The 15,337-nt window shown below is 35.2% G+C and overlaps 1 protein-coding gene across 1 annotated transcript in view; it reads right to left on the bottom strand.

Annotated features, from left to right (window-relative positions):
• Positions 1-15,337, bottom strand: part of CDH18 (cadherin 18) — a 304,050-nt gene that overhangs the window by 70,706 nt on the left and 218,007 nt on the right. The window contains exon 6 of the mRNA XM_046672142.1: positions 10,943-11,196. Within this exon, the coding sequence (XP_046528098.1) occupies positions 10,943-11,196 (254 nt within the window). The remainder of the gene's footprint in view (positions 1-10,942; positions 11,197-15,337) is intronic.

The raw sequence follows: 15,337 nt of genomic DNA, 5'->3' as shown, positions 1-15,337 counted from the left end.
GACATTGGAAGAAAAAAATAAATTGTCTTTAATGAAATTTCTGTTATAGGTACAAAATTTTTAGGATAACACGAGATGTCAGAGATTGATTTATCTTGGAGTTTCATTATAATTGAGATTTGAAGATAAATATAAAGTGAAAAACAAAACATTTTAGTCAATTGCTATTGTATCTCCATCACCTGGTGTTTAGTGAAAGAATGAGAAAATAAATAAATGGGAGGTAGCTTGCATTATTGGCCACAAATCTTCTTCCCTCTCCCATTGATGTAATTTTTCCTGATTCTCTCATGTTAAGTTTGACTTCCAGCTTTTTTTGGCAATAGAATAAGTTGAAAGTGATGGTGTCCTGTTCCATATTTGGGCCTGGGTTCCATGAGACTTTGCACATTTCCTCCTATACTCCCCCATTGCCATAAGAAGAACATGCCAGGCCTAGTCCAGTGGTCCCAGAAAGAAGATGAGAGACACAAGGGCAGAGTTGTCCCTGTTCATGTTCCCCATCCTAGAGTAGAACTACCTAGTAAATGAGCTGATGCATGATTGAATGCACTGGAGAGAAGCAGGGCTGGCAAACAAAAGCCAACCTACTTTAGCTGATGCTCAGCTAACTCACAGACACATACACTATGGTTATAAATTACTTTTTAAATATACTTATGACTTTTGGGATTTTACATTATTCAGGAGTAGTTACTTAACGTAAATATGAATAAATAATATAGTAAACAATCATCAGATGTTCTAGAAATGTTCCAATCTATTTATAAAACTACTTAAAGAGATGAGTGTTTTCTTCTTTCCTCAAAACTTTAATACTTCTCCCCTCTTCCTTAATCTCATCTCAAGTAAAATTTCCTCTAGATCTGAAGAATAAAAATTAATTGATCATGCAAAAAGTTCTAGTGGAAGAATATTTGAAATATATGGAACCTAAGTGCAAAGATCCAAATTAAAGAAAAGGCTTGACTTGGTTTAAAAACAAATGTATTGCTGACTTCAAGCTCTCTGGATAGATACCCAATAGCGGAATAGCTGGATCATATGGTAGTTCTATTTTTAATTTTTTGAGGAATTTCCATACTGTTTTCCATAGTGGCTGCACCAGTTTGCATTCCCACCAGCAGTGTATGAGGGTTCCTTTTTCTCCACAACCTCTCCAACATTTGTTACTATTTATTTTAGTCATTTTTGTCATTCTAATGAGTGTAAGGTGGATATCTATCCAGAGAGCTTGAAGTCAGCAATTCCAAAAGTCCTATGCACCCCGATGTTTATTGCAGCATCATTTACAATCACCAAGATGTGGAAGCAACCTAAGTGCCCATCAACAGATGATTGGATAAAGAAGATGTGGTATATATATACAATGGAATACTACTCAGCTGTAAAAAAGAACAAAATCATCCCATTTGCAACAACATGGATGGACCTTGAGAGAATTATGTTAAGTGAAATAAGCCAGATAGAAAAGGGCAATCTCTGTATGACTCCACTCATATGAGGACTTTAAACCTGTGGACAAAGAGAACAGATTAGTGGCTACCAGGGGAAAGGGGGGGTGGGGGTAGGCACAAAGGATGAAATGGTGCACCTACAACACGACTGACAGACAATAATATACAACTGAAATTTCACAAGATTGCAACCTATCATTAACTCAATAAAAAATTTTAAAAAATAAAAAAATAAAAACAAATGTAGGTTTCAGTGTGTCCAGGCAGACTGAATGAGATGGATGGCAAGGGAGTGGGGCAAGCAAGACGTGTAGCACATGGTGAAGAGTTTCTACTGTTTTAAGAAAGCAATGGGGAAATAGCAAGCAAAGGAAATAACAGATCTATCTATGATCTGGAAAAATCACAGTAGCTACTTTGAATCTTGAATTGTAGAAAGTTAAAAACAATTTTGGGAAAAAAATTATGACATCTTGGACAAAGGTGGAAAAAAAGAAGGAAATGGAAAGAAGTGTATAAAATAGTGCTATATATTAGATAGAACCTCTAGAACTTTTTGTTGGAGTGACATTAGTAAAAGGGAGAAATTACAATTGACTCGATTTTTGTGTGTTGTGTGTGTTTGATCTACACAAATTCTGTAATTGATAAGCCCAATACTGAGCTGGATAAAGAGGTAGGGGAAAAACTCCTTTTGGGAGAAAAAGAATTTGGGAGATATCAATGATTTTGATGTTTTGTGCTTTAGATGTCAATTAGATAAACATATAGAATAAAAAGCAGAGAATTAAATATGGGTGTAGAATTCAAATGTGCTTTCTGAACAGGAAATATAAATTTGAGATACATCAGTCTAAATTTAAAGTAATGAGAACAGTATAATCTCATCTAAAAGAGAATTGTAAGAGAAAAGGAAGTGAAAGATTAAGCGCTACAACACCTAACCTTTTGAGTGTAAAGCAGCCCAGCTTATATATGAAAGAAAGTACTAGCAAAAAGAAAGGAACAGCCCAGGAATGAAGTGAAACTGGGAGAGTGATGTGTCATAGAAGCCAAGAAAGAAGAATATTTTAAATGGACAACTATAGTGAATTCTGTTAAGAAGTTGAGTGAGATTAGAAACAGTTAATTGGATTTGGCAAGATGGAGATCATTGGTTAACTTGAAAAGAGTAGTTTTAATAAAATACGAGAGGATGGGAGTTTTATTACAGTGGATTCAAGAGTATATTGAATGTGAGTATATGAGGGCTATGAGTCCTGACATTTTATTAGATACCATTCCCTGAGAAAGAGATCAGAAAATGGTGCCTCACGTCATCAGAGAAGTGGGATGGATAAATCAAATGTTCTGATATGGAAGATATTAAGCAGTGTCTTCAGTGAAAGGAATGATTATTTTGAAAGAAGGGAATATCCAAAAAGTTAAAATTCATGAGAAGGTGAGCAGGATTGGGTTCCAGAGCACAAATATAGAGATTTCCATTGAAAGCAATAGGTGCACTTCTTCCATTTTAGAATGAGTAAAATCTCAGACATTGGATAAATATATAGAATAGGTGATTTTAGTGATAAAAATATCACAAAATTCATCATAGTTTTTGGAACAGAGGAGTATAAGTGTAAGTGAAATACAACCCTATGTCTCTCATAGGAGGTGTAATGTGTTAACAGGGTATGTGGAACATATTGCTAAGATGTGAAAATTTATATGAACAAACATGGTAGAAGATATTAATAGCACCACGTAGACCAAAACTATAGAACACGCCAAGAAATCTAGGAGCTCATTTAGGGAAAATAACACCCAAAAAGAGACAAAATATATCACTTGTAAGTGTGTGATCAAAATAAGGAATTGACCACTGTGCATTGATTGTTCTAATAATAACTATACGTTTATTGAAGAAAGTTCAATATGAAAAAGCAATTTAAACAAGAAATACATATACAAAGCAAATTTGATTCAGAGAAGAGACACTATAAAATCTTCAGGATCCAGACACTACAGACGAGTGGGTAAATAGATCCAGATACTACAGAATAGTGGGAAAATGGTAGGTCATTGGGCTTTCCCAAAGCTTTAGGCCACGGTGCACTGAAACTGATTTATTTCTTTGACTTCAGTTCACATCACAAAAAAACCCTTGTGATAATATCTCTTCCCAAGAGTCCTGAAGCTGAGGATGAGGGCTGAAGTGCTTAGGAGATATGAGAAGTCTTGTCACACGAAAGGATAGCATCCTTTAAAATGTAAGCAGTTGGCAACCTTGTTATTATATCATCTAAAGTTAGTTGCCATTAACCTGTCTTCAAGAAACTTTCCATTTTGGAGTACTCTAAGAACAATGGTTTCTGTATCTGAAAGTTGGGCTTAAAATTTAAACGTAATTCGACCTCAAAGTTTCCTGCAGCAACATTCAGCAAAGCTTGGATTATATTACTATAAATATACCCTATGAAATATAGCAGAACACGCCCCACTTTAGAAATCTGATCACTTTGGACCTGCCAATCTGGAAGAAAAGGCGGTTTCTTATTTTTTAAGCTAAATTAAGAATCTGAAAATGTGTAGGCTATTGGAGCAATCTTCCCTCTTTTAGACACTTCACATAGAGCTTTATAAGGTAAGTGCTAGTATTAGTGGTTAAGTACTTTTAGATTAAATATGCTTTTCATTTGGGTTAAAAAATAAAAGTTATGTTTAAACATTTTTAAAAATAGTAGGTATAATGCTAGGCATGTGTATCACACTCATGTAATTTACTTCTTAGCTTTCTCTGCCACCTAATTCTCTTGGGAAATCCATAATGTAAGGGTAGGATATTGGAGATTGCTTGGATCCAAAGAGTCTTATTCACAAAGTTGAAATTGAATTTTGACTCAAGGAGAACTAAATAGTTCTGCTTAACTAACCCTTGGATTTCTGCCTTAGAAATAGAAATAAAAACTCAGAAAAAGGGAAAACAGAAATGTGAGAGAAAAGAAACCATTCAAAACTATTTTAGGGGATTAAATATAGAATCATTCAATGCTCATTATTTAAAATTAAGATGTGACATGGGTCCATAAAACTGTTTATCAAATAACAAAATAGATTTAAATATTCTCAGTAGGTGACTTTTCAAATAATTTTAATAATAAAACCTAATTGTTTCCTTTCACAAACCTTCAAAAAGTAAACCCATCTTAATACCTGATGAAGTTAATTATGAATATTTAGATATTTTTGCCAATGCTGTTATTAATTTGACAATTTCAGGGATATCCAGCAAGTTTAAAATCACATAACCATTTGCTTAGACAACATAGGCCCTAATTTGGGATTAATGAAAAAAATCTGAGAAAGTCTTGAGGATTATTTTTTAATGTTCTAGTCCACAGCTACCAAAAATAAACCAGTGTAAACAACACTTAGAGTATATACAAGCAAACAAGACATTTGAAGATATTCTTTAAATTCTCCTTTCCCCCTAATATAAGACTGAGAGTATAAGGATGATACGTAAGACAAAGAGGAAATACTTATACACGTATATGAGTTATTTACAAAAGCCATCCAATAAGAAGTAATATATGCTAACATTTATGGAGCACTTACAATGCACTACATTGTGCTTTAAGTGTTTTCTAAGTATCAGTTCATTGCATACTTAAGACAACTACGTGAGATAGGTAATTTTTTTTTTTTTTTAAAGATTGGCACCTGAGCTAACAACTGTGGCCAATCTATTTTTTTCTCTTTCTGCTTTTTCTCCCCCAATCCCCCCAGTACATAGTTGTATATTTTAGTGGTGGGTCCTTCTAGCTGTGGCACGTGGGACGCCGCCTCAGCGTGGCCTGATGAGTGGTGCCATGTCCACGTTCAGGATCTGAACCAGCGAAACCCTGGGCCGCCGCAGTGGAGTGCCTGAACTTAACCACTCAGCCACAGGGCTGGCCCCCAGGTAGGTAGTATTAATAGCCTCTTTTTACAGAGGAGGGAAGTGAGGCACAGTGTGATCGAGGATTTTATCCAACATCAAGGAGTTAGTTAATGCAAGGGATTAAAATGCAATTTGTCTACTAAACAACATTTATAAGTTCCTTTATAAAAAAGTAGACAATATTTGAGGCTTTATCTATTCAAAAAATACTTATTTGAAGGAGTACAAGAAAGGAACAAGAGGCATGCAAAAGAGAAAATAGCAAGATCTGGGAATTATTTAGACATATGATTTAGTTAGGAAAACAAGCAGAAAACAAAAAGGAAAGGAATATTTGCAAACTAATACAGTTGATGCACAGAGATTAAAATCAGAGGTCATAGTAAAATTCTAGGCCATATTGGGCTTCAGGAAAGACATTGTTTGATCAATCTTGAGGGATGAGTAACAGTTAACTAAAGAGCTGAGCATCAGAGATTATTTAGAAAGTATGAAATATAATAATTTTATGTGAGACAGAAAGAGAGAGAGAGAAAGATATCTTAGATCTGGTTTCAGAAGTGGGGTGGCATTTTTCAGACCACTGTCCCTCTGGTGTTGGCTACTAGTCTAGTAAGAGAGAAAGAGAGAGAGAGAAGCTTTATGTTTTAGGCTGTAGATAGGATACAAACGGAAGTTCTCTCCTTCACCCACACATTGGTGTGCCAATCAATATCACTGCTCCTATACACGGTGTTACACTTGAGTAATAAGACCTTACTTTAAAACATTCTTAGGTGAGGAATAAGAATTCAATCCTATCGTCAATTAAGTCATTGAGAAAATGTAATTATTCTCTTTGTAGAAGAGATGACTAATGATATTTAGTGGGAAAAGTGCAACTCACAGTGCATTTTTGAAGGCTGAAATGCCTAGTTAGGAAAAGGAATAGCAAGAGTGTTTAATTCTCAGAGAGCTTTATACATGCCCTGGACTCTTGAAGACAGAAGAGGAAAGAAGAATGCATAGGGGGGCTTACCAGGAAGAAATTTTCCAATTTTCAGGTATTTCACAGTTAATAACCTCTTCAGGCCACTGAAAAACATCTACATTCTTTTCTTCTGTGTACAATAAGTTGCAGATCCTTGCCTTGATTTGTTCAGAAGGTAAGGATAAATTCTATGGAGCTTTCTTTCTAAAACAGATCCAGCATATTTCCTTCTGATTGCTTTAAAGTTATTATTCAAGGAAAATATTAGAAATTTTAACAATAAGTAAATGTATAGATAAATTCAGCTTACAGGTTAATGTGAAAAAAGTCAAGATGGGGAAATATAGTCATTCATGTAATTCATACTACAGCTCTTCATCCTATGAAAAATGCTAAGGGGGGACTTCAATAACTTTCTTTTTCTTGTACTAAATCAAGCAGTGCTATACGTCTTTGACTTTGCAATATGGAGAAGCTCTGAAATTAAGAACAGTTTTGTTCCCGAGGTGCTGGAGTTAACGTGAGACTTCACTCTCTTCAGCATCCCTTTTCCCCAGTGTATGAAATGCATCTACACAAATAGTAGACCCCAGGTCCTGGCATTTAATCCATGGCTTTCTGGACGTGTAAAACCTTCATCTGTTTCCCACTTTGTGATACTTGATGTCCGTAAATGCAGTTTTCAAAAATTACTATTACTAGTTGAAATATATGACAGGCAGCATATTGCGGCTTTAAAGAAACAGAGTTTTGGAGTAAAGCAAAACTGGATTTAAACTCTGAATCTGCCACTTTATTACCATGTAAACTTGGCCAAATTACTTTCTGAGCCTGTTTCTTCACCCGTAGAATGAGATTAATAATACAGAATTTTTAGGGTTCTTGCAAGGGTTTTTGGCCTACAATATAAATCCCCTGACCCAGAGAGGGCAAACAATGAGTAGTCACTATTTTTAATAGTCACAGGATATATGGTCACATTACCAGAAAGTTCTCTAGCTTCTCACGCTCCACATAGGATTGCTCATCTCTCAATAGCTGATTAGGAAATTCCAAATTCCATTTGCAGAACGCTAGCGAGAGAGTGCAGCCTGTCTAAATCAAGGGCTTCTTCGCTGCTGGTAAACAGCCTGGTTCTGATTTTATTTTTGAAAATGGTGATGATTATATTGCTGCAAATTGCACATCCTCCTTTTGAGTTGAAAGAGACAAAACCTAGACATAGAACGCTCTTAGAAATCTGAAGAGTCTCACTAATAGTTTAGAAAATTGAAATACAAAGACTGAAGTCAGGAAGCTTTTCACAAATGCCTGGAAGACTCAAACTCCCTTTCATTATCAATTCTACAAACTTGGAGTTAATTGCATTTCAGGGCACATTGCAAGGTACATCTTTTCAGTGTGCATTTCCATAATTAGTACAAACATTTGATCCCTGAGAAAGGTGGAAGTATAAGGCTTGCTTTTGTGCTTGTTAATGTTTTCTGTTTTTTATTCACTGTTTGCACCTAGAGGCCCATGTGAATGACACATTTTTATAAAACCAAGAATAAATATTATGGAAATTATGCCCCCAAAGAGCCGCTATGGAGCCTAATTATCTTAAGGCAGCTTAGAAGGATTCATTTCAGTTGTCTAACCAAAACAAAGCAGTAAGAATAATGCATATGCTAATAGATTCGTGTTCCTCAATGTTAGCATTTGGAGAAAATGTACTAATTATCTGCATCCCAACGACTGAGAAAGTGTATGCAACATGTTCAATTAAATACTCTCAATAACATGGAACAATTACAGAGGCAATTAGTAATATCATAGGATAATCAATTATATACAATAATTTCTTTTATTAAATAAAACATATATTTTGAAATATTCACATGCCTATGCATGTATGTGAAACATACATACTGGTATTCACTTCCCAAAAATATGTTTTCAAAATTTCTTTCCATGAGTACTATTTTTACCAAGTTATCAGCCAATTTGGTTTACTCTGTGTCAGGGTTTCTCACTCTCATTTTGGACCAGATAATTCTTTGTTGTGGGGACTCTTCTGAGTGGGAGGATGTTCAGCATCACCCTGGTCTCTACCCCCAGAGAATAGCAGCCAGCATTCCTCCTCCAGTTGTGACAACCGAACACGTCCTCTGACATCGCCAAATGTCCCCTGGTGGAGGGGATTTTGCCACTGAATGAGAAACACTGTTCTATGTAGAATGGGTCAATTTATGTGTGTTGCAATACATAGAGCAACACTGAAAGAAGTTTGTCCTTGACCTCAAATTTCCTCCCTTGGCCTACCGTTTTGGCACATATATTCCAGTCGTCATAGCATTTTGAAAATTCATTATTATTAATTTTCAAATGCGTCTTCCCGTCATTGTTTTGATTAAAGTTACTCCTACATCTGTTTCCTTTTCTACCCCCATTGACATTGCTGCCAGACAACATTTCAACACATCAGCTTAGCAGCAAAGTCTTTTCATGATCTCTCTCTAGCTTCTCTCTACAACCTCATTCCCACACAAAGAACCTAAGCTCCTCAGAAACACAACAACTACAGTTCCCGTCTTTGCCCTTCAACGGTCTAATTCCCTAACTTGGGTTTTGAGCTTCAATTCATCTTCCTCAATTCACCTTGTCCAGAATAAGTTGGGCACACTTGCTCTGTGCACACATTTATGATACCTTTATCTCCCTTATCAAAGCATGTAATTATTTTCAAGTTTATTTCTCCACTGGACTTCAAGTTGCTCTGTGTGTGTGTGTGCATGCACGTGCTTAATTTCTTTATCATGAGAACTATTGTAATATTGACATGTGATATGTACTTTAAATATCACTTCTAAAAATGAACATACCTTCCACCTCTTTTAAGTAAAAATCACAGAATATATCCTTAGTATCAAATTTTAATTTTCAAAAGAAAGTCTTACTAATGTTTATCAAACATTTTCACATCAAACTAACAGCATGAAATGTTTTTATTCTCAAGAGGTGTTGGCTCCTTTGACAAAGAATGGCCACATTTCTAAATATCCTTTTAATGCTACAGTTTTTAATAGAGTTAGACAAATTTTACTTATTGTTAAGTATCAAAAATGTCATTTAAGTGTTGGCCCAGTTGCATAGTGGTTAAGTTCATGCGCTCAAGTTCGGCGTCCTGGGGTTCACGGGTTCGGATCCTGAGCTCAAACCTACATACCGCTCATCAAGCCATACTGTGGCGGCATTCCACATATAAAATAGAGGAAGATTGGCACATCTTTTAGTATGTCATGCAGGAAAGAGGATTAAAGCTTTCCTTACATAACCAGAGAGGTGTTCCTTTTTGTTTTTGTTTCAATTATGACAAAATCAAAGAGCTGCAGAAATGTATAAAACTCTTTAGTTACCCTGAATTTATACCCTTGGATAATCCTAAGGGCCTAAAAAGTTGGAAATCCTTAACACGTCTATCTCCTTTTTCTCATCATGTTCTTATTCTTACTCTCTTTACTTCTCATCCATTTTCCCAAAGGCTAAAATGGTAAACATTCCCCTCAGTATCTATGTAATGTTTGTAAAGGCTCTCAATTTCCTTTTGCATAAGCATGATTGTTTCCATTTTTTAAAAACGCCTACCGCACCCATGCAATGAGAGAAACAATTTTCTGTACACAAATATATATACATTCAACGTCCTGTTCCATCTGTGAGTGCAGAAACAGCACCTTGTCAATCGGTAACCCCTCTGTCATATTGAGGGCAAGAGCAGGACGTTGCTTGAAGAATCAGGAAAGGCAGAGTATACAAGATAATATGCATAAACCCAGTTATAGAAATTGATCGCTGGGGGCCAGCCCAGTGGCCAAGAGGTTAAGTCTGCATGCTCCATTTTAGTGGCCCAGGATTTCACTGGTTCGGATCCAGAGTATGGACCTAGCACTGCTCATCAGGCCATGCTGAGGCAGCATCCCAAATAGCTCAACAAGAAGGACCTACAACTAGAATATACAACTATGTACTGAGGGGCTTCAGGGAGAAGAAGAAGAACAAAAAAAAGAAGATTGGCAAGAGATGTTAGCTCAGGTTCCAATCTTTAAAAAACAAACAAAAGAAATTGATCTCCAAGGGATGAAAGTAGAAGTCAATAGTCTTAGTTGTTCAACCAGAAGAAAGCCCACAATGCTTGTGCACTCCATTGAATGCTGTATTTTAATGAATTTTTTGGTGAGGAAGATTGTCCCTGAGCTAACATCTGTGCCAACCTTCCTTCACTTTTTATGTGGGATGCTGCCACAGCACAGCTTGATGAGCAGTGTATAGGTCCACGCTTGGGATCCCAACCCACAAACCCCAGGCTTCTGAAGCAGAGTGCACAAACTTAACCACTATGCCACTGGACTGGCCTCAGCAACATGTATTGTTAATTTGATAGAAGCTCATCTGCTACATTACTCAGTTAAACAATCAGTTGATATAATTTTATTATATTAGTAGTAAAATAACATGGAAATAAAATATTTAAGTATTATTTTCTTCATTTTAAATTACTTGAAAGGCAATAAAAATGTTTTTACTTCTAAAAGGTGAAGAATACCATACCTTACTAAGCTGTTAGCACTGTCGGGATCTTGTGCCAAAACTGTGCCAACAACAGTCCCGATCTTGGCATTTTCATAGACTTCCATGACGTAGGAAGGCATGGAAAATAGTGGTGGTTCATCTACGTCTCCAACAATGATCTTCAGCATGGTAGCATCTTTAAAAGGACCCAAGTGAGAAAAGCGAAAATCAAGATGTGTATTTGCTCCTTCTATGTTGAGGGTATATGATTTCTTTTTCTCGTAGTTCAGCGGCTGTGGGGAAAAATAAAATAAGATCTCCAATATTATGATTGTCATCACTTTTCATAGGAGCATTTTTTTCCCATTTTTGAAAGAAACAAACAAACATGGATAGATTTAAGTTAATCTCTTTTCTTTTAAAAACAAACTATGAAGTTTGTCGACAACATCTACAGCAGAAATCATGGAAACTGGAGTCAGAACCATTTGTGAGTTTTCACACAGCCATAAACATGATGGTAACTAGGTACAAAAGGATGTTTTCCATAGGCAAACAAATATTGCTTTTTAGAGATTCTCATTCTTAGTCTCTTCTAATAACTTCTTTATAGCTCCTCTTGAACTTACACTACTAATCTTAAAAATATTTGCTGCTAATTTGTTAAATTTAAAATATAGACCATTTTGCACTGAATTTATCTTGTATCATTGATCTTTATCTCATCATCTGACTTTCACCTTGCTGGTTTTAAACATGGTATCTTACTTTAAAATCTGATAAATTTTTAAGTTTTCAATGTAACAATATTTTCTTGGAATTTTAGGAAAAGATTTTATAAAAACTTTTGAATTTCATTTTTGTTGTTTTAATTGTGTTAATTTTCTGTTTTGCTGGTAATGCTATTTCATGTATTTGTCTTTTTGTTCTTTTTCTTTATTATATTATGATTTGATCAACTTGGTTTTTAAATTATAGCTTTCTTTTTGTTCATACCATTTAATTTTTAGCTTTTAGTCTATATTAATAATTTCTCATAATCTTTTAGTTTTTTAACTATTTTTTAAAAATCATACAGTCAATATATTCTCTTTTTCTATTAATAACATATGATAGGAGTCATGAATTTGACTTAGCATACAATAATGAATGAAGTCAGTTTGATGTTTTGTCCCAAGGAATATATGGTTTATTGTAGCATATAAAGTAGTAAATAAACATTTACAGCACTGTATATTTAGTGCTATAAGTCATACTAGGTTTTATGGAAAACATAAGGATATAAATTCAGATACAGGGGTACATGTGACCAACTAGGTAATATTTCCAAGAGGAAGTCTCTTTTCAGATAAGAACTGAATATTTGGAAAGTGTTAAAATGATGCCTATAATAGGTTCTGTGATCCAAAATGAGCTCAGAGTTAGGACTGACAATGTCAAAACTCTCCATGGTGATGTTAGTACAGGTGATTCAGAGACCAGACATTTTTATTTTAAGCCTGGTGAAGTATCCATTGATGCTGGTCTCCCTAATTAATATCCATAAGAAGAAGCAGAAAAGATGTTTTTTTCATCCTTATTTTCTGCCACCGATTTTGCACTAGCCTGCCTCAATTTTGCAGTCTTCTTTGTTGACAGGACAGGAGAATGATCATTCCCTTTGGGGGAATTCAGATGTTTTCCTTTACCCTAAGGGCCCAGGAGAAGCAGATTTGAAAGTGTGCCCTCAATAGGATTTTATAAACAGAATGATCAGTTCTACTGATGATAACTTCCCTTATCTCTTCTGAATTGCCTCGGAAAATTGGCTTTCACATAGATTGCAAATTGCATAGAAGGAAAAACAACCATTTAATTTCCAAACCAGATATTAAAAATCTAGAACCTATAATACTTCTCAGGAACATGGATGAGACAGGGCCACTCTATTTTACAAGTTTTTCTAAGACAAAATAAAAATTCTAAAAATCTTAAAAACTCAAATTCTCAAAAGTGCACCATATATACAATACGTATACATTTATATATGTCAAAAAACTACGTATTTTAGATTTATATATGTTACAAAAGGGTTAATTGATTCTGCAGTTTATGACCCACCGATTGGGAGCCATTTGCTTCTGAGAGAATTTAAGCTATTAGTGATTTGCCAAGGTAACTAACATCCATCTTGTTTGGGGAATTGCACAACTCCTAGTTGGACCCACAAATTGACTGCACTTTTTCTTTCCTTACTCTTCTCTCCTTAAGATTAGTAAATGGGAATCTGTCTTTGACCAATTCTATAAATCTCATGCAAATTTAACTAACTTACACTAGAAATGGGACAGACTTGCTGTCTATCAGGAATTTGGTGGATGGATATGGTCCCCCTTGGTGCAGAGGAGCAGGGACTGTCAGAACCCGGGCATTTCACTCTTGAACAGCAACACCCTTAGCAGGTTTACCATTTGTTTAAGGACCATATCATCTTTTAGAGTCAACCTGCTGCATGTGGTAGATTTTATAATGACTAAGCTTCTTCTCTTTGAACGTGAGTCTTTGAGACCTTAAAACTGAAAAATGGGATTTGTTTACTTTACTAGAGACGTTTAACATTCCTTTCTCATCATAACATAGGATCTCAAAACATTCATCTCCATTTATTCATTTTTGTAGGCTTTTACATTTTTCCGACTCTCAATGAAATTTGTGGAGGTAATTTTGGCCACTTCTACCCCATCAGATATTATTATCAAGCTGTGCATCCAATATGACAGGTATCTCTTTGTCCATTTTTTAGCAGATCCCTTGGCAAATTAGATGTCATTTATCTTAACACTAACCTACCTACTGCTAAGGTGCAGGCTGTTTCTGTGGGCACATGGATTCATGTTTATGATCATCTCACATATCTTTAACTTCTCCAAGGCAGGGATAATCATTTTGAAGGACTTGTTTGCCAGGACTGGCAGATGGATGAATAGGGACCCATCTGGAGACACTAAGGAATGAAAGGATTATTTCAGGTTGGGACAGGAATTTAGAAACAGATAAACTATGTAAATAGAAGTAGTTTAACAACCTCATTTATGAAGAGAACCTGACAGTGCTGAATTGCAAGTATAGAAAAACTGGGAAGAAATTATACCCATTTATTAGAGAGAGTATATAATTTAAATTATGTTAATTCTTTGTTTTGTATTACAACTAAAATAGTATATAGAGATTGGATTAGGATTATAATGATTATTTTTCCTATTATGGTAATCCTGGCAAAGCTTTCCAAATACTCATCATTCACACATTTTAAATCGCTCTTCCAGTAATTTCCTAGTAATCTTTTGCTTCTGGGAAACTAGAGGTCTATCTGTGGGTTTCACTTTCCTTAATTACCAGTAGATTTTTTTCTTTTACCTAAAAATAGATAAAAATAGCATACCAGGAGCAGTGAAAATTGTTCATCTAATACCTGGTTTTGATGAGAAGACAGTGGAGGAAAAAACTTAAAAGAAAGAAAAGAAAATTTACCCAAGTTATTGACGTACCATAGAAAGCAATAACATGAACTGTCTGGCTGAGAGTTTATAAAACACAAAACATACAGTTTTTCTGTCTTAAAACAAGACAAAAACAAATACAGAATAACTCCATAAACATGAGGCACACTATGAACTTGACAAGGGCAGCTGTAGAGCCAGACACTGCTTGTGAGCATGAGTTTTTTGTTTTGTTTTGTTTCTAGCTCTATATTAAAATGCCAACCGTTCATGCATGTAGCTCTTTCGGGCTGGATTCTGACAATAATCATTCAGATTGAACAGCAGATTAAAAGCCAAGCTAAAGAAAGAATTGGAGAAAGAGTTCTTCCTTTTAGAGCTACTTGAAGGCTGTTTGAAAGAGTAGGTTTCAGTCTTTGAGAATTTGTTTACCATTATTTACTCCATAAATTTTGCCTCATTGGGATATTTGGTGTTGGGGGTGGGGATTGATAATTTGAACAGAGTTAATCCCATTGAACAAAATTTCAGAGCTATGTCAAGTTTGTCTTTTTAAAATACTGCAAGTCCCACAACTAGAAGGACCTGCAAAGATATACAACTATGTACTGGGGGGTTTGGGAAATAAAGTAGGAAAAAAAAAAAAAAGGAAGATTGGCAACAGTTGTTAGCCTAGGTGCCAATCTTTAAAAATAAAATAAAATAAAATACTGCAAGTCTGGATTACCATTTCAGTGTTTAATATGAGAAATAGGTAAGCATATGGCAAAAGTGTTCTACTGGAAAGCAATATATTAATGTTTAGGGATAAAAATTCCAGGAACATTATCAGATTCTTTTTTCATTTTTATAGAATTTGTTTTAGGATTAATTCCCTGGACCAGTCTCAGTTCTGGTTCAAGCTCTGTGAGTTGAAAAACAATTCCCACATGATGGACGCTCACACTTAAGTGCT

This window comes from Equus quagga, chromosome 9, assembly GCF_021613505.1.
Source record: "Equus quagga isolate Etosha38 chromosome 9, UCLA_HA_Equagga_1.0, whole genome shotgun sequence".
NCBI lineage: Eukaryota > Metazoa > Chordata > Mammalia > Perissodactyla > Equidae > Equus > Equus quagga.
This window is presented reverse-complemented; position numbering and strand designations above follow the sequence as displayed.